Source organism: Oncorhynchus mykiss, unplaced genomic scaffold (assembly GCF_013265735.2).
Source record: "Oncorhynchus mykiss isolate Arlee unplaced genomic scaffold, USDA_OmykA_1.1 un_scaffold_809, whole genome shotgun sequence".
Lineage (NCBI taxonomy): Eukaryota > Metazoa > Chordata > Actinopteri > Salmoniformes > Salmonidae > Oncorhynchus > Oncorhynchus mykiss.
In genome coordinates, this window is record NW_023494256.1 from 21,989 (window position 1) to 48,819 (window position 26,831).

Here is a 26,831-nt window from a genome sequence, read left to right on the forward strand (position 1 = left end):
CAGAATTGCACACACTGTGCACCAACCAACAGCTCCACACAGAGAGCCAGAAGAGCTTTATTTCCTCCTTCCTGACTGCTGATGTGCTCTTAAAGTGGCAGTGCACGGTGAAGGCTATGTGCAGGATTTCACCACAACATTAAACTATACATGTATAACAGGCTACATTAGACTATATATGGAATACATGCTACATTAGACTATATATGGATAATAGGCTACATTAGACTATATATGGATAATAGGCTACATTAGACTATATATGGATAACACGCTACATTAGACTATATATGGATAACAGGCTACATTAGACTATATATGGATAACAGGCTACATTAGACTATATATGGATAACACGCTACATTAGACTATATATGGATAACAGGCTACATTAGACTACATATGTATAACATGCTACATTAGACTATGTATGTATAACAGGCTACATTAGACTATATATGGATAATAGGCAACATTAGACTATATATGTATAACATGCTACATTAGACTATGTATGTATAACAGCCTACATTAGACTATATATGGATAACAGGCTACATTAGACTATATATGGATAACAGGCTACATTAGAGTATGTATGGATAACACGCTACATTAGACTATATGTGGATAACAGGCTACATTTGACTATATATGGATAACTGGCTACATTAGACTATATCTGGATAACAGGCTACATCAGACAATATATGGATAACAGGCTACATTAGACTATATATGGATAACAGGCTACATTAGACTATATATGGATAACAGGCTACATTAGACTATATATGGATAACAGGCTACATTAGACTATATATGTATAGCATGCTACATTAGACTATGTATGTATAACAGGCTACATTAGACTATATATGGATAACAGGCTACATTAGACTATATATGGATAACACGCTACATTAGACTATATATGGATAACAGGCTAAATTAGACTATATATGGATAACAGGCTACATTAGCCTATATATGGATGACAGGCTACATAAGACTATGTATGGATAACAGGCCACTTTAGACTATATATGGATAAAAGGCTACATTAGACAATATATGGATAACAGGCTACATTAGACTATATATAGATAACAGGCTACATTAGACTATGTATGGATAACAGGCTACATTAGACTATATATGGATAACTGGCTACATTAGACTATATATGGATAACAGGCTACATTAGACTATGGAAAACAGACTACATTACACTATATATGCACAGTATAACAGGCTACATTAGACTATATATGGATAACAAGCTACATTACAATATATGGATAACAGGCTACATTAGAATATACAGTATATGGACAACAGCAGTCAATACAGCAGACTATGGTGATGATCATACTGAAGTCTCTGCTAACTAATGATACTACCAGTACTGTACACCAGGGTCAACAGTGTAACATAATATGATAGTAGTGTGTTGTAGTACTACAGACATCAGTGTTTGTGTGATTAAATGTGACTTTGTCAAGTAGTCAGTGTTGTGTTTCACCATTCTACCTGATGTATTGTCAGTTTGTAATGTTGTTATTAGCCCAACATTATTGAGGACATTATTATTAGGATGGTGCAGTAATGATGAGATGCCAGGAGGAGGAGCTCTAGTCTAGAACACTGGAACCTTCAGTACCACTTTGATGCAGCTGATGAGGAGAGTAAATTGAATGGGTTTGTAGAATAGAATGAATGACATCATGGAACTGACCAAATGTAAATGGAACTTTGACCTGTTCCATGTAGAACTCAGAGGGACAAGGCAACACATTCTAAGATATTATAAACATTCCATATAGAATAGTCAACATATTGTTAACATGGTTCTGTATTTATATAAAAGTGGAAATGGGGGACATTTTGTCCATTTTATAAATGTAGGATCCATTTTAATACAGTAACCTTCCTTTTCTGACATGATGTTCTGATCGTGCAGCTTCAGAACTATCAATGTAGAAATATGTGTTTACAGTTCTACAGATCTGTTCAATAAGTGATTGTTGTTGTTGTTGTTGTAATGATGATGATGACGTTGTTTATGATTATGATGATATTCATTAGGAAATATTGTTTTGCATCATACAGCATGTCATCTTAAATAGACAGATGTAGACAGACATGCAACACATCACATTACATATATAGTGCAATAGACTTACAGACAGACAGTATTCACATAGACAACCATATAGCACAATACAACACAATATGAGCCTGGTTCATTTTCAGTAATGAGGCCCTGTACCCCATTTACAGTTTATACTTCAATGTATCAGGTGGAGTTAAACACCAGCTATAGAGTGAGTTGTTGTTTATGTTTCTAAGACTGCAGGGTGGGAGATGCAACAATGGCCTTGAGAACAGCAGGAAGTGTGTTGGTGGTCTTTCTCTGGTCTGTAGCAGGTATGGTCTCATTCTTATCTTTAAGTTACTCTGTTTATCGATCTACAGATATTTCTAAAAGCATAACCATTTTTATGTTCTACTGTCGACACATTTGGCATCTCCACTTCACTTTAAACAGTTGTCTTTCTCACCTCACTGAGTGAAGCTTATCTGTGGTTTCCATTCACACTCAACCAACAAGTATCTATGTCTCAACTCAGCAACTATGGAACAAAGTGTTAATGTGAGTCACAAGACCTTGAACTTAATGTAACGTCCTTGTGATGTCTAACTGTGTTTCAGTGGTACTGGGTCAGAATGTCTGGAGTGTTACATACACCACTCAGAGTATCTGTACCTTGAAGGGGTCAACAGTGGAGCTGTCCTGCTCTTACACATATCCCAGTGGTTATATCGTCACAACAACCTTCTGGTTCACAAAAAATGATGCTGAGGGGAATCCTGTGAGTCTGAGTGATGACCCAGACTACAAAGGTCGTGTGATGTACCATAGAGAAAAGAAGAATGACCAAATCCTGACAATCACAAACCTGAAAGAGAGTGACTCAGCTATGTACATGTTCAGATTTATAACATATCAGGCTGGAGGGAAATATACTGGCAGTCCTGGAGTCACTCTGTCTGTTACAGGTAACATTCTATATACTGGCAGTCCTGGAGTCACTCTGTCTGTAACATGTAACATTCTATATCCTGGCAGTCCTGGAGTCACTCTGTCTGTAACAGGTAACATGCTATATACTGGCAGTCCTGGAGTCACTCTGTCTGTAACAGGTAACATTCTATTGTCTGATGTTCTGTTTAATCTTCATTGTCCCTTTAGGTCTAGAAATGGTCTTGATTTGTATTAATCTAATAAAATAATGAGCTGGTGCACACCCATATAAAATGATTTAGTGTCGAGGTGCTGACTAACGGAGAATAAACTGGAAGCTGTAACAACAAAGAGAGTCACACTCCATATGTATTACCTCCCAGTCATTTGTTGCTTAAAAAACACCAACGTTTTGACATCACCTTCTTCAGGGTAAATGTATTGCATCATGTGACCACACTAGACAACAGGTGATTCAGGTTGATGTTGTCTACTCCAGACCTGCAGGTGAAGGTGACTCCTACATGGTGGGCAACGTCGAATACACTGACCTGTAGCACCACCAGCTGTCCTCTGACTGGTAACCCCACCTACATCTGGTACAAGAACGGACAGATCGTAACTGACAACACTTCCCCTTACTCAGTCCTCCCTAATGATGTAGACAGCTACTCCTGTGCTGTAAAAGGCCAAGACTATCTTCACTCTCCGGCAGTGGGTGAGTGTTTATTTCATTCATATTGTAATACTATTTAACCTCTGTGTGTTTTGGTTTCACTATGAGAACTTGAGAACTTTTAGCATTTCTAGAAAGAACTAAGAATATAATCCAATTGACCTCTTGTTATGTCACTGTGTTTCAGGTGTTCAGTGTCAGAGCTGCAACAGAGTGACTTACACCAAGAGGACAATCTGTGTCTTGAAGGGGTCAACAGTGGACATATCCTGTACTTATGTTGGTTATTATTACACCACATCATCATTCTGGTTTAGAAGTGATAAGTCGACCCCTGAAGACCTAACCACAGAACCAGGGTATGCAGGTCGTGTGGAGTACACTGGAACATACAGAGGTCCCTTCACCCTGAGAATCACAGATCTGAGAGAGGAGGACTCAGCTGAGTATCGCTTCACTTTTAAAACAGACAACTTTAAATGGGGTCATAGTTTCCCAGGAACAACTCTGACTGTCACAGGTAATACTACACTTACAGAACATTATGATATACTGGTAATACTACACTTACAGAACATTATGATATACTGGTAATACTACACTTACAGAACGTTATGATATACTGGTAATACTACACATATAGAACATTATGATATACTGGTAATACTACACATATAGAACATTATGATATACTGGTAATACTACACTTACATAACATTATGATATACTGGTAATACTACACTTACAGAGCATTATGATATACTGGTAATACTACACTTACAGAACATTATGATATACTGGTAATACTACACTTACAGAACATTATGATATACTGGTAATACTACACTTACAGAACATTATGATATACTGGTAATACTACACTTACATAACATTATGATATATACTGGTAATACTACACTTACTGAACATTATGATATATACTGGTAATACTACACTTACAGGACATTATGATATACTGGTAATACTACACTTACAGAACATTATGATATACTGGTAATACTACACTTACATAACATTATGATATATACTGGTAATACTACACTTACAGAACATTATGATATACTGGTAATACTACACATATAGAACATTATGATATACTGGTAATACTACACATATAGAACATTATGATATACTGGTAATACTACACTTACATAACATTATGATATACTGTCACTACTTTATCTCTAGTTGTTGGAGGTTGAAATTATGAGGTTTGTTTTTTTATGTTGTTATTCTCTCTTCATTCAGACCTGCAGGTGAAGGTGACTCCTGGCACAGTGACAGAAGGATCATGGGTTATACTGACATGTAGCACCACCTGTACTCTGACTGACAACCCCATCCCCACCTACATCTGGTACAAGAATGGAGAATACCTATTTTCTGACTCCTCTCCCCAGTATCAATACTCAGTCAGTAGAGGAGGTTCTGACAGCTACTCCTGTGCCTTAATAAGAGGCCATGACAAACTCAGCTCTTCCAAAGTCACAGTGGGTGAGTGTGGTGATTTACCTCCAGAGTTTTACCTCCAGAGTTTTCCTCTCTTATGGTAAACAGACTTGATATTTTCAGTCAATTCAGAATGCTAATTTATAAGTAACTATAGTCCATTACTAACATTTAGTACTGAAAACTAGCTCATTGTCAGGGTTTTCCTCCTCCTCTTCGTCTGAAGAGGAGAGGCGAGAAGGAGGACCAATGCGCAGCGTGTTAAGTGTCCATGGTCTTTTAATAAGAGAAACTCAAACATGAACACACTACAAAACAATAAACGTGGAAAAACCTGAAACAGTCCTATCTGGTGAAGAGAACACAGTCCTATCTGGTGCAGAGAACACAGAGACAGGAAACAACCACCCTCAAACACACAGTGAAACCCAGGCTACCTAAGTATGATTCTCAATCAGAGACAACTAATGACACCTGCCTCTGATTGAGAACCATACTAGGCCAGAAAACCAACCTAGAAACACAAAACATAGAATGCCCACCCAACTCACGTCCTGACCAATTCAAACAAACAAATAACACAAATACTAGGGTCAGAACGTGACACTCAAAATCATACAAATAAGCTAATATCATCACCATCATCATGTCCTTCATCATTTGTTCCAGGAACATCTTCTCTGAGCTGCTTAAGGGTGACCTACACCAGTAGAAGCATCTGTTCCTTGATACCATCCGAGGACCTGCCTTGCACTACCATATATTCCACAGGTTAGACTGTGTTATCTTTAAGTCTGGTAGAGTCATTTTGTCAACTACAGAAGGAAACCAGAAAGTGTGTTTTTATTTGCTCTCATTCAGACCTGCAGGTGAAGGTGACTCCTGACACAAAGGCAGGGAAGAAGACACTGACCTGTAGCACCACCTGTACTCTGACTGACAACCCCACCTACATATGGTACAGGAATGGACAGTCTCTTCCTCGGTCCACTTCCCAACAACTCGCTATCTGGAGTTCTGAAACAGAGAGTTACTCCTGTGCTGTTAAAGGCCATGAGGATCTCCGCTCTCCTGCAGTGTGTGAGTCTGGAATCAATTGGGATAGTTTGTAGTTAACCTTTCTTTATAACAAAGTAAGGCAACTTTCTAACTTCAAGGTATGTGTGAAAAAATCGATTTAATGTATTTTCAGGTGTTCAGGGTCAAAACCGCTGGAGTGTGACTTACACCAAGAGGAGAATCTGTGTCTTGAAGGGCTCCACAGTGAACATATCCTCCTCTTACACTCATCCCACTTGTTATATAGAACAAGGTTCATTCTGGTTTACACAGAAACACCCTGTAGATCTCAGGTCATATCCAGAGTATGCAGGTCGTGTGGAGTACAATAGGAACACAGAGAACCACCACACCATGACAATAACACACCTGACAGAGAATGACTCGGCTGAATACAAATTCAGATTAATAACAACATACGAGGGGAGATTTTCTGGCCTTCCTGGTGTGATGTTGACTGTCACAGGTAATACTTCACCTACAGTCAGTTGTTACTGTAATAGGACAAGTCTAATCACATGACAAGCCAGTCTGGAGTCAAATATGACTGATGTTTCCTCTTAGATATCCTGTTGGAGATGGATCCTATGTCTGTGTCAGAGGGGGAGAGAGTCACACTGAGATGTAGAACCCAATGTACAATCGGTCTCAACCCCACCTACATCTGGTACAAGAACGGACAAAGTCTGACCAAACCAATCACCAGTTATAACAGCCTGATCCTAGACCCAGTCAGCAGTGAGGATGCAGGGAACTACTCCTGTGCTGTAGAAGGCTTAGAGAGAATCCTCTCTCCAGAAGAGACTCTCACTGTCAGATGTGAGTACATGGGGTGTTGATATATCTACAGTGAAAGTCATTGATATCATCTCTGTAATACATGGTTCTACATGTCAGTGTAATATACTAATCTCGACTAATTTACATCATCTCTGTAATACATGGTTCTACATGTCAGTGTAATATACTAATCTCTACTAATTTACATAATCTCTGTAATACATGGTTCTACATGTCAGTGTAATATACTAATCTATACTAATTTACATCATCTCTGTAATACATGGTTCTACATGTCAGTGTAATATACTAATCTATACTAATTTACATCATCTCTGTAATACATGGTTCTACATGTCAGTGTAATATACTAATCTATACTAATTTACATCATCTCTGTAATACATGGTTCTACATGTCAGTGTAATATACTAATCTCTACTAATTTACATAATCTCTGTAATACATGGTTCTACATGTCAGTGTAATATACTAATCTCTACTAATTTACATAATCTCTGCAATACGTGGTTCTACATTTCAGTGTAATACACTAATCTAGACTATTTTACATAATCTCTGTAATGCATGGTTCTATATGTCATTGTAATATACTAATCTACACTAATTTACATCATTTCTGTAATACATGGTTCTACATGTCAGTGTAATATACTAATCTATACTAATTTACATCATCTCTGTAATACATGGTTCTACATTTCAGTGTAATATACTAATTTACATCATCTCTGTAATACATGGTTCTACATGTCAGTGTAATATACTAATCTCTACTAATTTACATCATCTCTGTAATACATGGTTCTACATGTCAGTGTAATATACTAATCTCTACTAATTTACATCATCTCTGTAATACATGGTTCTACATTTCAGTGTAATATACTAATCTCTACTAATTTACATCATCTCTGTAATACATGGTTCTACATGTCAGTGTAATATACTAATCTATACTAATTTACATCATCTCTGTAATACATGGTTCTACATGTCAGTGTAATATACTAATTTACATCATCTCTGTAATACATGGTTCTACATGTCAGTGTAATTTACTAATTTACATCATCTCTCTAATACATGGTTCTACAGTTAGTGTAATATACTAATCTCTACTAATTTACATCATCTCTTGCTTCCTTACATGGTATATGAGTTCTTATTTGCTCTGTCATCTTCAACACCAGATGGCCCAAAGAACACCTCAGTGTCAGTCAGTCCCTCTGGTGACATAGTGGAGGGCAGTTCAGTGACTCTGACCTGCAGCAGTGATGCCAACCCACCTGTGCAGAGTTACACCTGGTACAAGAAGAATGGTGGTCACTATCAGTTCTCCTATGGGATCACAGGACCACATCTTGTCTTCAATCAAATCAAGTCCTCAGTCACTGGAGAGTACTGCTGTGAGGCCTGGAATGGGATTAAGACGGGGAGGTCTGAGTCAATCAACATTGATGTGAAATGTGAGTAAAGTACAGCTCAGTATCACATGTGTTCCTGTTAATGTTTTGTATAAGATGATTCTTATTTTTGATAGTCTGGCTTCACAGATTTTGATATGTCATGTGAAGTTGTAATTGCACCTTTATAACCCTCTGACGAATTCTGGTGAGGTAGTATACTACAGTCCTGACCCTCTGACATATTCTGCTTTACCAGACGCTCCACAGAACATCTCAGTGTCAGTCAGTCCCTCTGGTGAAATAGTGGAGGGCAGTTCAGTGACTCTGACCTGCAGCAGTGATGCCAACCCACCTGTGGACAAATACACCTGGTACAAGAAGAACGTAACCTCACCAAAAGCATCAGGACAGAGTTACAGCATCACTAACATCATCTCTGAGGACAGAGGAGAATACTACTGTGAGGCCCAGAATAGAAAAGGATCTATGAACTCTACAGCTCTGATGATCATTGTAGCAGGTAAAGTTACATCTTCAATACTTCAATACAGAACTACATGTTTCAAGCTGATCTTAATCATTGTGTTTTGACTGATTACACTTTGGTTTCTAATTATGTGTTGGCTTATGATGTCACAAGTTTTATAAGATTCCAAAGTATTAACACCTATTGTGTTGATATTCTGTAATGTGTTCGATTTTAGATTATAAGAACATGCCATGTCCTCATATCATCCATATTTTATTGTAGGGAAACAAATATCAGTTGTGACTGCAGCTGTAGGAATCATTGTTGTTGTTCTGGTTCTCATCCTCTGTCTCTCTGGACTCATGTGGTTCAGGTGAGTGAGATTGCATATTTTTTTATATAATTTCACTTTAGTCATTGTAAATTTGAATTTGTTCTTAACTGACTTGCCTAGTTAAATAAAAATAAATAAAAGTAACTTAATTTATTAATTGAATGATTGATATCTTCATACATTCATTCATGTACAAAACAGGAAGAAGAACTCCACATCCACCTCCAACACAAGAGACACAGCAGATGATGGACAGGTGAGTCTGTTGGAATCAGAAGGTGACTGTGATGACTGTGTATTCTTTGTGGAACATTTCCACTCCTCATGTTGTCTGTTCTTTCTCTCCATCAGGGAGACTCTAGTCCAGTGTATGACAACATCTCAAACATGGCCATGACCCCTACTGCAGCACAGACAGAGTCCACATACGACCAGGATGATGTTCACTATGCCAGCGTCCACTTCTCTCACTCCAAAAAACAGGAAGTGCCTCTGTACTCCACCGTCCAAGTGCCTCAGCCCCAGAAACAGGATGAGGATGTCCACTACGCTGCTGTGAAATTCAACCTCCCCTGTTCTGCCACCCAGTGAGCACATTCAGCCATTACAACAACATAGTCAATACTAGAACATTGGGAACACACAGCATTAAAGGATAAGTTTGCTTGTTTACAACCAAATCTGGATGGGGAGGTGGGGTGGGGGGTGGAAAGTTGAATCTCATTTACTGCATTTCTACACAATTAAAACACTTTTAAATGGTATTTGGAAAACAGAAAAAAACAAGCAAAAATCACCCCAGCCATTATCACCTTGGCTGCTGAGGGTCATTTCACCTCAGCCATTATCACCTTGGCTGCTGAGGGTTATCTCACCTCAGTCCATTATCACCTTGGCTGCTGAGGGTTATCTCACCTCAGTCCATTATCACCTTGGCTGCTGAGGGTTATCTCACCTCAGTCCATTATCACATTGGCTGCTGAGGGTTATCTCACCTCAGTTCATTATCACCTTGGCTGCTGAGGGTCATTTCACCTCAGCCATTATCACCTTGGCTGCTGAGGGTTATCTCACCTCAGCCATTATCACCTTGGCTACTGAGGGTTATTTCACCTCAGCCATTATCACCTTGGCTGCTGAGGGTTATCTCACCTCAGCCATTATCACCTTGGCTGCTGAGGGTTATCTCACCTCAGTCCATTATCACCTTGGCTGCTGAGGGTTATTTCAGCTCAGTCCATTATCACCTTGGCTGCTGAGGGTTATTTCAGCTCAGTCCATTATCACCTTGGCTGCTGAGGGTTGTCTCACCTCAGTCCATTATCACCTTGGCTGCTGAGGGTTATCTCACCTCAGTCCATTATCACCTTGGCTGCTGAGGGTTAACTCACCTCAGTCCATTATCACCTTGGCTGCTGAGGGTTATTTCACCTCAGTCATTATCACCTTGGCTGCTGAGGGTTATCTCACCTCAGTCCATTATCACATTGGCTGCTGAGGGTTATCTCACCTCAGTTCATTATCACCTTGGCTGCTGAGGGTTATTTCACCTCAGTCATTATCACCTTGGCTGTTGAGGGTTATCTCACCTCAGTCCATTATCACCTTGGCTGCTGAGGGTTATCTCACCTCAGTCCATTATCACCTTGGCTGCTGAGGGTTATCTCACCTCAGTCCATTATCACCTTGGCTGCTGAGGGTTATCTCACCTCAGTCCATTATCACCTTGGCTGCTGAGGTTTATCTCACCTCAGTCCATTATCACCTTGGCTGCTGAGGGTTATCTCACCTCAGTCCATTATCACCTTGGCTGCTGAGGGTTATCTCACCTCAGTCCATTATCACCTTGGCTGCTGAGGTTTATCTCACCTCAGTCCATTATCACCTTGGCTGCTGCAGGTTAATTCACCTCAGTCCATCTACAAACACATAACCTATTAGCTATTCAGTTGTAATGTTATACACCTGAAAGGGAGGAAATATGGGAAATGATTCACACTGACACACTAATCAGAGAATAAATAAAAACATATTACATTTCTAGCACTGTATTGTTTACATGTTGATAGTATTATAATGTAGAACTATAGGGAAGATAGGTCCTGTGAAGATGTTTATATTGAAACATATATATATTTTTAAGTGTTTGATTAGATTAGTACAGATTTTCTCAGGGCACCCCACATGGGGCCCCGACCCCAAGTTTGGGAACCACTGTAAAAACCTCTCTCTCTGCTTGCTTCCTCTCTCTCTCTGTCTCCTCTACTTCTACCTGCACCTCAGCCTCTCCACTGAGCCCCACACCACTGTCTGTCTCAGTAGCCTGTTATCTGTAAATTACTTAGTAGTGTATGGTTTACTCCTGCTGAGGTTGGCTCCTTTTAACGTAAGCGTCTTACTTCATCCTTCTAGCTGGCTAACATGCTTACCAGACCGGACACGTCGTGTGTGCGAGCGTCACAAAATACATTTAGAAATCCATGTTATTCAATTATAGCACCCACACTGCTCCCTCGCGCCAAGGAGCGTCTGACATGCCAAGGGCTAAAATAGAAGTCCTTTCTATTTCTGACGCAAATCACGCTGAAAGTTCTGCCTCTCACAACTCCTCATTGGTTTATAGAAGCAGGTACCCACGTGCCATCTCATTGGTTATACCCACGTGGGTGATTGAAAGACTAACTGTTTTGCCGGTCGTCGTGGTAATCCTATGAAAGTTTAGATGTGATCACCATTTAAGTTCAAAGATAAAAAAACCCTGGAAGGAGGAGCGATGACTAGAAACGATTCAGTTGGCCTTTTATGTGTGGATTAATTGTCGGAGTAGAGGACCTTGTGCATTTCAGGCAAAATAACAACACAATGTTTATATCCCAGGACAAATTAGCTAGCAACAGCAAGCTAGCTAAATGGGACAAATTAGCTAGCAAGTGCAAGCTAACTAGCTAAATTGCCATCCATGTTTAATGCTTTTCGACCTGTCCCCAAATGAATGTAATTTGTTCAGAGTTTGTTTTGATATTTTAACCTGCGTGTCGTGATCGCGTTTGGTGTGGGGGGGCAAAATAAATGTATGCACGATAGCGCACGATGGCGCGAAGCTGGTTTGGGTTCCGTGTAAGTAATATTAACCAGACCCCTTCAATGTTACTGCAATAGAAATGTCAGCTGGCAGCTATGCCCCCGACCTGACTGACATGTCTATGAGCGACTACTTACCAGTTTGTGCACTCATTCTCCGAGAGTGATGTTTTTGTTTGGTGGATGTCTGTAGAAGCGGCAGGAGTTGAGAGATAGACAAAAAAAATGCCTTTTGTTCGGCATCTCGCAAACAGATTGTCAGCAGAGCTATCTGCTAGTTGGGGTATTTAGTTTCACGTCTCCCTCGGCCTGTTCAGCGAGAAGGGGAATTAGATATTTGAGAGAATGGTCAATGTGCTGCTGTTAAAAACAAATCAGGGAGGAAGATCCAGGGGAAGCAGGCAAACAAAACGAACGAACCACAGTTAATGATTCCTCTCGTTCACAAAGAGGCAGGAGCGATTAGTCAGATCAAGAAAATAAGCTTTGAACAACACTGGGAGCAATATTTAGATGTTCATTTCTTAATTTTCATTTATTCATAATACATTTTCTTTATTGTGTACAGTATATGTATTAGGCTATTATTATTATTTTCAAAACAAACATCAGGTGTCCTCATATGTAGTTACGGACATGTGCTCATTGGAGGAGTAGACAATGATGATGTCATCAATAATGCATATTCTGCATTAAGGTAATTCATGCCTCAACAACAGAAACAGGACCAGCATCTGCAATAAGCTGTTGTGAAATGTAACCACCTCACTGCTGCCCCCCTGTGACCATATTCTGCATTAAGGTCATTCATATGCTGCTGCTTATTGTAGGAGATGTCATCAATACGCAAAACAGTTGACCCCTAGTGACTACTAGTGATGTCATTTCCTTTATCTACCAACCCAACAATGGACATCTCAAGACAATTACCATGACATGACTATAATGAGGGAGTGATGAGTTCCAAATGGCACTCTATTCACTATTTAGTGCACTACTTTTGACCGAGCCCTATAGGCCCTGATCAAACGTAGTGCACTATAAAGGGTATAGGGTTCCTTTGTTTCATTTCTGTTTCTCTCTCCTCAGACCAGCAGCAGCACAAGCAGCTGAGGTGGATGCCTCTGAGATCTACAGTACAGTCAACAAACCCAGAACCAAGAAGACTTGAACATAACAAACCCAGAACCAAGAAGACCTGAACACAAAGGCCCAGAACCACAAACCCAGAACCAGGAAGAACTGAACACAACAAACCCAGAACCAGGAAGACCTGAACACAACAAACCCGGAACCAAGAAGACCTGATAAACCCAGAACCAAGAAGACCTGAACACAACAAACCCAGAACCAAGAAGAACTGAAAACAACAAACCCAGAACCAATAAGACCTGAACACAACAAACCCAGAACCAAGAAGACCTGATAAACCCAGAACCAAGAAGACCTGAACAGAACAAATCCAGAACCAAGAAGACCTGAACACAACAAACCCAGAACCAAGAAGACCTGAACACAACAAACCCAGAACCAAGAAGACCTGAACACAACAAACCCAGAACCAAGAAGACCTGAACACAACAAACCCAGAACCAAGAAGACCTGAACACAACAAACCCAGAACCAAGAACTGAAAACAACAAACCCAGAACCAGGAAGACCTGAAAACAACAAACCCAGAACCAAGAACTGAAAACAACAAACCCAGAACCAGGAAGAACTGAAAACAACAAACCCAGAACCAAGAAGAACTGAAAACAACAAACCCAGAACCAAGAACTGAAAACAACAAACCCAGAACCAAGAACTGAAAACAACAAACCCAGAACCAAGACCTGAAAACAACAAACCCAGAACCAAGAAGACCTGACAAACCCAAAACCAAGAACTGAAAACAACAAACCCAGAACCAAGAACTGAAAACAACAAACCCAGAACCAAGAAGACCTTGTATATCTGGACCCGTATATTATAACTAAGTGGTATAATTAAGCAATAAGGTCCGAGGGGGTGTGGTATATTGACCTATAGACTGTACCACGGCTAAGGACTGTTGTTCTGCACAACGCAGAGTGCCTTGATACAGCCCTTAGCCGTGGTATATTGACCATATACTACAAGCCCGAGGGCCTTATTGCTATTATAAACTGGTTACCAACATAAATAGAAAGTAAACAAATATTTTGGTGTCATACCAGTGTTCTATTGTCTGATATACTGTATGTGAAATGAAATGCTTATTCAGCCAATCAGCATCCAGGACCTAAACTACCTGGTTTATAATAGTATCAAGTAATATACAGTGCATTCAGAAAGTATTCAGACCCCTTGACTTTTTCCACATTTTGTTATGTTACAGCCTTATTCTAAAATTGAATAAATATTGTTTTCCCCTCATTAATCTACACACAATACCCCATAATGACAAAGCAAAAACTGGTATTTAGAAAGGTTTGCAAATGGATTAAAAATACAAAATGGAAGTATCACATTCCGTAAGTATACAGACCCTTTACTCAGTACTTTGTTTAAGCACCATTGGCAGCGAGTCTTTCTTGGGTATCATGCTACCAGCTTAAAACATTTTTTAGTAAATGTGGTTGTCTGTTACCCAAATCAATTAAATTAGTTTATATACACTTTATATATAGTTTGCTAGATAAAAAAAAAAATGTTATAGCACAATTTTGCCTTAAAATCCATGAAGTAGTTCTGCTTGATGCAATGTTTCTTATTACTTTCATCACAACATTACTAATGTGTGAAGTGTAAACAAATCATAAAAATGCTGCTGTAATTCAGAATCCACTTTGTCCAGAGCAGCTGTGTGATGCACAAAAATGCCAGTTTATGGAAGTCACTTCACTTGAATGTCAGAGGTAACAGAGTTAAACTTCTAGCTGGCTAGCTAGCTTTCGGTATCACTGAACAACGTCTGCTTCATGTAGCTAACAAGCCAGCTGAGAGAGCTAGTTCACTGAATTCATATGCCAGTCCAAGTCATCTCTTAATAACACAGTATCTTTACATGGTTGGTTTATTCTGTCTACATTTCTTTACATTTCAAATGTTATTTGACATTTTATTTTGTGTATTTTCATTTGTATCTTTATGCTGCCATCTTTTGTTTGAATCCTCCCCTGACTCCGCCCACTTCTTCCCGAAGTAGACATGACTCCGCCCACTCCTTCCCCAAAGTATACCCGACTCCGCCCACTTCTTCCCCGAGGTAGACCTGACTCCGCACTCTTCTTCCCGAAGTAGACCTGACTCCGCCCACTTCTTCCCCGAAGTAGACCTGACTCCGCCCACTTCTTCCCCGAAGTAGACCTTGTGAGCATCGTAGATTTGCATGTTTCGCTCTCTGATCGGATTGTCTGAATTCACTAGTTAAGTGTCAATCACAGAAAAAAAAAACATGGATGAAAATACATTTTGAGAATATGTGAATCCCTCGTCCGTTTCCCTGACCCCTGCCAAAGACATAGAATGTGTATAGGGCAAAGATTTAAGCTTCGCCTGTTCCACTGATATGGATTCAGCTAACAAATTTGGAAACTCCAATGTTCACACCAGTCTCATACTTTTAAATCCATGACGGGAAGAGTGAACTTGCACACTTGGGAAAGGGTTGGGAATCGGGACCTCAGTCTCAGGCACCTTATTACCAGTTTGATATTTTGTTATTGATCCAAGTGGATGAGGACATGATTGGGACATATGAAGAGAGACTGGAGGCTGCAGTAATGTTGAGATGCCAGTAGGGGGAGCTCTAGTCTAGAACACTGGAACCTTCAGTAGCACTTTGGAGATGATGAGGAGTGATGGGTCACATCTTGTGAGGAAACACATTAAGAAACCATATAGAACAGTCAACACTTTGTTGTGGATCTGTATTTAAAGAAAAGACTATGTTGAAAATGGGCTGCATTTAGCCGCTTTAAAACATGTAGACCCATCTCCTCAAATGAAGAAATGCAAATAGCTATGCAGGCTTTAGCAGTACATCCAGTACATCCCTTTCTGACATGCTGTTGATGCATGTGATTGTCTTAAATCCCTGACTAGGCTACTTTCACAATGTGTCAGTCACTAAAATCACACTTCTTCTTTCTATACACAGCTACGACGATAAGTTGACTCACTGTACAAGATCTTTCCCCCTTCACTCTGTAAGTACGGTTGACGAGATCATTAAATATATATATATATATATATTTTTTGACACTTTGTGAATATGGAACCTGGACTGTTTTAATGTATCAGGTGGAGTTATTCACCAGCTATAGAGTGAGTTGTTGTTTATGTTTCTAAGAATGCAGGGTGGGAGATGCAACAATGGCCTTGAGAACAGCAGGAAGTGTGTTGGGGGTCTTTGTCTGGTCTGTAGCAGGTATGGTCTCATTCATAATGTTTTAGTAATGTTATCTTAATGTTATTCTGTTGTGTTCAGTGACATCATCTGTTAGGGGCTTCTTATTTTCTGGAATAGTTGTCTTTTACACCTCACTGAGTAACACTTAGGTCCTTTCTGTGGTTTCCATTCACACTCAGCAAGTAGAGTACGGCAACACAGTGTGGACAAATGCTGTTAGTGTGAGGAAATGGGTCTGTAATGTATAATCACTATAATGTGTGATTGTGTTTCAGTGTTACTGGGTCAGGATAGCAGGAGTGTGATGTACATCACTCAGAGTATCTGTATCTTGAAGGGGTCAACAGTGGAGATGTCCTGCTCTTACACATATCCCAGTGGCTATACAATCACAACAACCTTCTGGTTCACTAAAATGATGATGAGGGGAATCCTGTGACTATGAGTGATGAACCAGACTACACAGGTCAGTTTCCACACCCTGACAATCAGAGATCTGAGAGAGTGTGACTCAGCTATGTACAAGTTCAGCTTTATAACAGATCAGACCGTAAGGAAACATAGTGGTGATCCTGTAGTCACTCTGACTGTCACAGGTACAGTTACATTCAATATAGTTCAACTGTTGGATTTCATTTAGTTCAGGAAAATTATATTGGTTTGTATTTATGTCTGTATAACATAGGATTTCTTCCATCTGTGCATTAGAGTGAATACTAAGTGATAAAGGGATTTACAGTGATATTGTTTTTTAGTCACTTTATTTGAATAGTCTGGATAGATGCTCTACAGATGGTCATTCTATCAACACACTTCCTGTTGATAAGTTACTGCTTTTATTTTTTACTGTGTCACAATAGTCTCTTTCTACTATTTTCCCTGTACCTTGACACAGCTCTCTCTCCACAGAGTGTCCATCCTGACCCTAACTGGGACACACACACCACTGAAAATGAGGACCAGACACTCTGGCAGTAGGTATGTTATAACATATTCATTAATGTGTTTATTTTGTATATAGTATTTGTGTTTGTTTGTGTGAGTGAGTGAGTGGGTGAGTGAGAGAAAGACAGACACAGAGGAGAGAGATGAACACAGAAAGTAGAAGTGAGAGAGAATACTATAGAGCAGTGTGTAAAGTGTTCATACTGTGTTTCCTGTGTCGCTGTCTCTCTGAGTGTGAAAATCCCCCACAGTGACACGTTCACATCTCTTCAGAGAGACGCACAGCACTTCGAATATCAGACCATCCAGGGAAGAGAACCACCACAGAACCTGGACTGATAGAACCACCACAGAACCTGGAGGGAAGAGAACCACCACAGAACCTGGAGGGAAGAGAACCACCACTGAACCTAGACTGAAGAGAATCACCACAGAACCTGGACTGAGAGAACCACCACAGAACCTGCACTAAAGAGAACCATCACAGAACATGGACTGAAGAGAACCACCACAGAACCTGCACTAAAGAGAACCATCACAGAACATGGACTGAAGAGAACCACCACAGAACATGGACTAAAGAGCTATGGCACCAAACCAAAGCCAGACCTTACACCTCTATTCTCTTACTAATATCTTGTTATCATATCTTGAAGGTTCACCCAAATTACAAAATTACACATTGGTTTCCCTTCCCTTTCAGCAGTCTATGAACATGGTGTGACATCAGTCCCTGCTTTGGTTTAGTTTCCCCTGACACTGTTTCCACTTGCTAACGTTTTAGCATTCGTGGCACAAATCCCATATGTCATGTGACTGATTTATTTCTCGCACATCATTTCAAAATCAATCAAAAGTTTTAAAAAATGCGTTGTGAAGCTCAACAAAGTCACTTCCAGATGATTTGAACATGATGAGAGAATGTTAATTTGTGAAATCTTAATATCAGTCCCGTGACTTGAATGGGATTTTTGTAAATGTGGGAGTGTTCGACATTGCAGCCGACTTTATAGGCGAGTCGAGATCTACAAATCACCTTGCATGATGAATAACTACTCAATATTATTTATAGATCATTCAGTCAGTCACAATTTACCCATGATACATCAGTTTGATGTTCTCGAACACTGTCTGAGTGACTGCGGAAGGAAGCCCTCTCTGCATAAGCTTCTTGGTCCCTGACATAGAGTTGGATAGAAGGTACATCTTGAGATATTTGTCATGATGTCTTCTGTGACAGAATGAGCAGCACCATTGAGGGCTATTTCCATATTAAAGTAGTTAATATCTTCAACTTCCATAAGTTTAATAACAGTCTTCATACCAACTGAAATGGTGTATTCAATGGCTTAGTCATGCTAAAACAGGCTTTGAAGCAAGTACGCCCTCTATTAAATTCTATTGTCCCTGACAGCTTCAAAGTTGTCAACCAGACTTCAAACCTCACACTCAGTGTCTATTTACATAGACTTCCAGTAAGTTAACTTGCAACACATTTCCCCTTCACTCTGTAAGTATGCTTGACTATATCTTAAAATATGTTTATTTTATCATTTGTTTGTTTCCATGAACTTCTGTATCCTGTTATGTGCATGGCCATGCTATTGTAATGTATGTTTTGTTTTTCTGTTATTTACAGTATACTCTGTAGATGTATTTCTGTGTATATTAATCTGATACAGTATTGTACATGGGGTTACACATATAATACTTTAGCATGGTATTTTAAGGACTCTCAAAGCAAGAGATTGTTGTGGAGACTTGTTTGAAAATGACCTAAAGTAAGACTGAGAGTAACAGTGATTAGGTGTATGCTTTGAAAGAGCTTTAGGAGTAATATTAACATGAGACAGTGATGGTGGGTTGTGTTTAGGAGTAGTATTAACATGAGACACAGTGATGGTGGGTTGTGTTTAGGAGTAGTATCAACATGAGACACAGTGATGGTGGGTTGTGTTTAGGAGTAGTATTAACATGAGACACAGTGATGGTGGGTTGTGTTTAGGAGTAGTATTAACATGAGACACAGTGATGGTGGGTTGTGTTAGGAGTAGTATTAACATGAGACACAGTGATGGTGGGTTGTGTTTAGGAGTAGTATTAACATGAGACACAGTGATGGTGGGTTGTGTTTAGGAGTCGTATAAACCTGAGACACAGTGATGGTGGGTGTGTTTAGGAGTAGTATTAACATGAGACACAGTGATGGTGGGTTGTGTTTAGGAGTAGTATTAACATGAGACACAGTGATAGTGGGTTGTGTTTAGGAGTAGTATTAACATGAGACACAGTGATGGTGGGTTGTGTTTAGGAGTAGTATTAACATGAGACACAGTGATGGTGGGTTGTGTTTAGGAGTAGTATTAACATGAGACACAGTGATGGTGGGTTGTGTTTAGGAGTAGTATATAACATGAGACACAGTGATGGTGGGTGTGTTTAGGAGTAGTATTAACATGAGACACAGTGATGGTGGGTTGTGTTTAGGAGTAGTATTAACATGAGACACAGTGATGGTGGGTTGTGTTTAGGAGTCGTATAAACTGAGACACAGTGATGGTGGGTGTGTTTAGGAGTAGTATTAACATGAGACACAGTGATGGTGGGTTGTGTTTAGGAGTAGTATTAACATGAGACACAGTGATAGTGGGTTGTGTTTAGGAGTAGTATTAACATGAGACACAGTGATGGTGGGTTGTGTTTAGGAGTAGTATTAACATGAGACACAGTGATGGAGGGTTGTGTTTAGGAGTAGTATTAACATGAGACACAGTGATGGTGGGTTGTGTTTAGGAGAAGTATTAACATGAGACACAGTGATGGAGGGTTGTTTTAGGAGTAGTACTAACATTAGACACAGTGATGGTGGGTTGTGTTTAGGAGTAATATTAACATGAGACACAGTGATGGTGGGTTGTATTTAGGAGTAGTATTAACATGAGACAGTGATGGTGGGTTGTGTTTAGGAGTAGTATTAACATGAGACACAGTGATGGTGGGTTGTGTTTAGGAGTAGTATTAACATGAGACACAGTGATGGTGGTTTGTGTTTAGGAGTAGTATTAACATGAGACACCGTGATGGTGGGTTGTGGTTTAGGAGTAGTATTAACATGAGACACAGTGATGGTGGGTTGTGTTTAGGAGTAATATTAACATGAGACACAGTGATGGTGGGTTGTGTTTAGGAGTAGTATTAACATGAGACACAGTGATGGTGGGTTGTGTTTAGGAGTAGTATTAACATGACACAGTGATGGTGGGTTGTGTTTAGGAGTAGTATTAACATGAGACACAGTGATGGTGGGTTGTGTTTAGGAGTAGTATTAACATGAGACACAGTGATGGTGGGTTGTGTTTAGGAGTAGTATTAACATGAGACACAGTGATGGTGGGTTGTGTTTAGGAGTAGTATTAACATGAGACAGTGATGGTGGGTTGTGTTTAGGAGTAGTATTAACATGAGACACTGTGATGGTGGGTTGTGTTTAGGAGTCGTATAAACCTGAGACACAGTGATGGTGGGTGTGTTTAGGAGTAGTATTAACATGAGACACAGTGATGGTGGTTGTGTATAGGAGTAGTATTAACATGAGACAGTGATGGTGGGTTGTGTTTAGGAGTAGTATTATCATGAGACACAGTGATGGTGGGTTGTGTTTAGGAGTAGTATTATCATGAGACACAGTGATGGTGGATTGAAATGTGTCCTTTCCAACAATGCAGAGTTAAAGATAAAATACAGTGTATTCGGAAAGTATTCAGACCCCTTGACTTTTCCATATTTTGTTACGTTACAGCCTTATTCTAAAATGGATTCAATTGTTTTTTCTCCCTCATCAATCTACACACAATACTCCATAATATTTAATGCAAAAACAATATGTTATACATTTTGAAAATGTGTAAAAAAAAAACAGTTTTTGTTTTGTCTTTATGGTTAACTGCCTTGATCAAGGGCAGAACTGCAGAATGGACTACTTTTGCCAGTTCAGGAAGTCAAAACAGCAACCTTTACTGGCCCAACGCTCTTAACCGCTAGGCTACCTGCTGCCCCATAGGTAGAGGTAAAGTGACTAGGCATCAGGATAGATAATAGACGAAGCGAGCATAGAAGTAACTTACTGTAGCTCGTCTGGTGGACTTGTGTCACTGGGCAGCTCGCGGCTGGATTTCCCTTTGTAAGCATAGTAGGATTCAGCCTTAGTCCTGTATTGGCGCGTTTCCGGTTTGATTGCTCATCGGAGGTCATAGCTGAATTTCTTTAACCATCTGGATTAGTGTCCCGTTCCTTGAAAGCGGAAGCTCTAGCCTTGCAGATGTGTGCAGATGTTGCCTGTAATCTATGGCTTCTGGTTGGTACGTCTGTAGGTCACTGTGGTGACAATGTCGGCGATGCACTTATTAATGAAGTGGTGAATGACGTGATCAATTCCTCCATGTTATTGATGAATCCCGGAACATATTCCAGTCTGTGCTAGTGAAACAGTCCTGTAGCTTAGCATCCACCTGATCGGACCACTTCTGTATTGAGCACATCACTGGCACATCCTGTTTGAGTATTTGCTTGTAGGCAGAAAGCAGGAGGATAAAGATATGGTCTGATTTGCCAAAGGAGGGTTTTTATGCATGTGTAGAGTATAGGTGAACTAGAGTTTTGTTGCCCCTAGTTGCAAGGTGAGGTTCAAAAAGGAGGAGCACAGGTGAGGTTGAAAAAGAAGGAGCACGTTTTTGGTTCTAGATAGAATTATTTTTGGTTCCAGTAGAACCTTTTGTGTTCATGTAGAACCCTCTGTGGAAAGGGTTCTACATGGAATCCAAAAAATGTTCTACCTGGAAAGATAAAGGGTTCTTCAAAGTGTTCTCCTATGTGGAGAGCCAAATAACCCTCTAAGGTTCCAAATAGCACCATTTGTTTTCCAAAGTTGCAGACTCGTTGAAGTAGAAATGTTCATCCAAATCAAGTGTGTGTAGCATTCAGTGTAACAGAATATCACCGTGGCATTATATTACTGCCCAAATGTATAAGGACATTGTTTGAAGAGAGGAGGCTGCAGTAATGTTGAGATGCCAGTAGGGAAAGCTCTTGTCTAGAACACTGGAACCTTCAGTAGCACTATGATGCAGCTGATGAGGAGTGATGGGTTTTAGTCACATTTTGCCTGTTTTAAAAATGTAGGTCCACTCCTCAACATAAGAAATAAAACTGCTGACTTTCGTCCATTTTCAATTTACACTGAAATGCTTCCTATTCACAAGAGACCTCACCATACACAGAATAATGCAGTCGTAAACCACAGTCAAAGTATAGCCGTGTGTGTGTGTGTGTGGTGTGGTGTTGTGTGTGTGTGTGTGTGTGGTGTGTGGTGTGTGTGTGTGTGTGTGTGTGTGTGTGGGTGTGGTGTGTGTGTGTGTGTGTGTGTGGTGTGTGATTTTACTATCCTTGTGTGGACCAGAAATCCTGACAAGGACTGTAAAACAAAGTTGGACAAGTGGGTGCATTTCACAAGTAACAAGGCTATTTTTGGTTGAGATTAGGATGAAGAGTTAGGTTTAGGGGTTAGGATTAAGATTAGAGTTAGTGGTTAGGTAAAACATATTTTGAATGGGAATAACTGTTTTGGTCCTGGACAGTAACACAACATTTTGTCTGTGTTTATCATTAGTTTACTCCAATTTAGAGGAGGGGGGGTAGGGTAAGGGGAAAATAATAAAGATTCAGATTGTTTAATAGTCACATGCACAGGGTTGCAGGTGTAATTGCAGGGTACAGTGAACGTCTTAGGCTTCAACATGCAGGACAGTGAAATAAAATGATGAAAAATTGAAATGAAAACAACAGAAATAGAACTAGCACTATATAGATAATAACTCTGGCAGTGATGAATAATGACCATTGGGGTGGAGGCTGTAGAGGGAGTGGGGTGGTGGAATGACCATAGGGGGAGCAGCAGCATGATCATGGGGTGGAGGCTGTAGAGGGGGTGGGGTGGAATGACCATAGGGGGAGCAGCAGCATGATCATTGGGGTGGAGGCTGTAGAGGGGGTGGGGTGAATGACCATAGGGGGAGCAGCAGCATGATCATTGGGGTGGAGGCTGTAGAGGGGGTGGGGTGGAATGACCATAGGGGGAGCAGCAGCATGATCATTGGGGTGGAGGCTGTAGAGGGGGTGGGGTGGAATGACCATAGGGGGAGCAGCAGCATGACCATTGGGGTGGAGGCTGGGAGGGGGTGGGGTGGAATGACCATAGGAGGAGCAGCAGCATGATCATTGGGGTGGAGGCTGTAGAGGGGGTGGGGTGGAATGACCATAGGGGGAGCAGCAAAACATCATTGGGGTGGAGGCTGTAGAGGGGGGGGGTGGAATGACCATAGGGGGAGCAGCAGCATGATCCTTGGGGTGGAGGCTGTAGAGGGGGTGGGGTGGAATGACCATAGGGGGAGCAGCAGCATGATCCTTGGGGTGGAGGCTGTAGAGGGGGTGGGGTGGAATGACCATAGGGGGAGCAGCAGCATGATCCTTGAGTGAAAAATATTTACAAAAAATACATATAAAAACTGAAACGTCCTCTCAATGTCAACTGCATTTATTTTCAGCAACTTAACATTGTGTAATATTTCTATGAAGATAACAAGATTCAACAACTGAGACATGAACTGACCAAGTTCCACAGACATGTGACTAACATAAAGGGAATAATGTGTCCCTGAACAAAGAGGGGGTCAAAATCAAAAGTAACAGTCGGTATCTGGCGTGGCCACAGCTGCATTAAGTACTGCAGTGCATCTCCTCCACATGGACTGCACCAGATTGGCCAGATTCTTGCTGTGAGATGTACTTCTCTCTTTCACCAAGGCACCTGCAAGTTCCAGACATTTCTGGGGGAATGGCCCCTAGCTCACCCTTTGTGCCCATAGGCGACGCTGTTGCTGGTGATGTCTGGTGAGGACCTGCCTTACAACAGGCCTACAAGCCCTCAGTCCAGCCTCTCTCAGCCTATTGCGGACAGTCTGAGCACTGATGGAGGGATTGTGCATTCCTGGTGTAACTCGGGCAGTTGTTGTTGCCATCCTTTACCTGTCCTGCAGGTGTATGTTCGTTTGTTACCGATTCTGTTCAGGTGTTGTTACACGTGGTCTGCCACTGCGAGGATGATCAGCCGTCCATCCTGTCTTCCTGTAGCGCTGTCTTAGGCGTCTCACAGTACGGACAATGCAATGTATTGCCCTGGCCACATCTGCAGTCCTCATGCCTCCTTGCAGCATGCCTAAGGCACGTTCACGAGGATGAGCAGGGACCCTGGGCATCTTTCTTTTGGTGTTTTTCAGAGTCAGTAGAAAGGCCTCTTTAGTGTCCTAAGTTTTCATAACTGTGACCTTAATTGCAGATAGCATGTAAGCTGTTAGTGTCTTAAAGACCGTTCCGCAGGTACATGTTGATTAATTGTTTATGGTTCATTGAACAACCACAGGAAACAGTGTTAACCTTTACAATGAAGATCTGTGAAGTTATTAGCATTTTTACAAATTATTTTTGGAAGACAGGGTCCTGAAAAAGGGACTTATATGACCTATATGATGTATACTGTATACTGTATAATATATATATTAGTATATATTAAATATAATGTATATATATATATTTATATTTGATATATATTGTAATATTTACAAAAAATATAAAATAGGGACCTGGAAAAGATTCAGACAATTACATTGATTGAAGCAACAATCTATCTGCAATATTGAAGCTGAGCTACCCCTTAAAATATGTGTTTACAATAATACAGATCTGTTCGATAAGTGATTTTGTTGATTGAGATGAGATGACTTTACTGTATCCATTAGGACATTGTTTTGCATCAACATCATGTCATCTTAAATAGACAGATGTAGACAGACATGCAAACACCCACAATTACAGACAGACAGTATTCACATAGACAACCAATAGCACAATACATCACAACACAATATGAGCCTGGTTCATTTCAGTAATGAGGTCCTGTACCCCATTTACAGTTTCTACTTCAATGTATCAGGTGGAGTTATTCACCAGCTATAGAGTGAGTTGTTGTTTATGTTTCTAAAGACTGCAGGGTGGGAGATGCAACAATGTCCTTGAGAACAGCAGGAAGTGTGTTGGTGGTCTTTCTCTGGTCTGTAGCAGGTATGGTCTCATTCTTATCTTTTTGTTGCTCTGTTTATCAGTCCACATACATTTCTAAAAGCATAACCATTTTTATGTTCTACTGTCGACATTTGGCGTCTCCACTCCATTTTAACAGTTGTCTTTCTCACCTCAATGAGTGAAGCTTATCTGTGGTTTTCATTCACACTCAACCAACAAGATCTATGTCTCAACTCAGCAACTATGGAACAAAGTGTTAGTGTGAGTCACAAGACATTGAACTTAATGTAACGTCCTTGTGATGTCTAACTGTGTTTCAGTGGTACTGAGTCAATATGGCTGGAGTGTTAAATACACCACTCAGACAGAGTGTCTGTACCTTGAAGGGGCAACAGTGGATCTGTCCTGCTCTTACACATATCCCAGTGGTACAGTCACAACAACCTTCTGGTTCATAACAAATAATGCTGAGGGGAATCCTGTGAGTCTGAGTGATGACCCAGACTACAAAGGTCGTGTGATGTACCATAGAGATAAGAAGAATGGCCACACTCTGACAATCACAGACCTGAGAGAGAGAGAGAGGGACTCAGCTACGTACATGTTCAGCTTTATAACAGATCAGAACCAGAGGGAGATTTACTGGCAGTCCTGTGAGTCACTATGTCTGTTACAGGTAACATCAAATCAAATCAAATCAAATCAAATCAAATTATTTGTCACATACAACATGGTTAGCAGATGTAATGCGAGTGTAGCGAAATGCTTGTGCTTTCTAGTTCCGACAATGCAGTAATAACAAGTACTCTAACTAACAATTCCAAAACTACTGTCTGTACACAGTGTAAGGGGATAAAGAATATGTACAAAAGGATATATGAATGAGTGATGGTACAGAGCAGCATAGGCAGATACAGTAGATGGTTATCGGGTACAGTATGTACAAATGAGATGAGTATGTAAACAAAGGGCATAGTATAGTATAAAGTGGCTAGTGATACATGTATTTACATAAGGATACCGTCGATGATATAGAGTACAGTATATACGT

The 26,831-nt window shown here is 40.4% G+C and overlaps 1 protein-coding gene and 1 long non-coding RNA gene across 2 annotated transcripts; both read left to right on the top strand.

Moving 5' to 3' along the window:
- Positions 1 to 2,375: 2,375 nt before the first annotated feature.
- Positions 2,376 to 13,612, top strand: LOC118962849 (B-cell receptor CD22-like). The gene is made up of 15 exons (XM_036974671.1): positions 2,376 to 2,430; positions 2,716 to 3,063; positions 3,528 to 3,746; positions 3,892 to 4,224; positions 4,974 to 5,219; positions 5,844 to 5,945; positions 6,036 to 6,254; positions 6,367 to 6,699; positions 6,798 to 7,052; positions 8,228 to 8,503; positions 8,700 to 8,963; positions 9,195 to 9,285; positions 9,448 to 9,502; positions 9,598 to 9,833; positions 13,417 to 13,612. The coding sequence occupies exons 1-15, from the start codon at positions 2,376 to 2,378 to the stop codon at positions 13,496 to 13,498; spliced, it is 3,114 nt and encodes a 1,037-aa protein (XP_036830566.1). The 3' UTR covers positions 13,499 to 13,612.
- Positions 13,613 to 15,597: 1,985 nt separating this feature from the next.
- LOC118962851 lies at positions 15,598 to 16,738 on the top strand. The gene is made up of 3 exons (XR_005050117.1): positions 15,598 to 15,660; positions 16,451 to 16,499; positions 16,643 to 16,738. It is a non-coding gene; the product is annotated as an uncharacterized LOC118962851 (long non-coding RNA).
- The last annotated feature ends 10,093 nt before the right edge of the window (positions 16,739 to 26,831 follow it).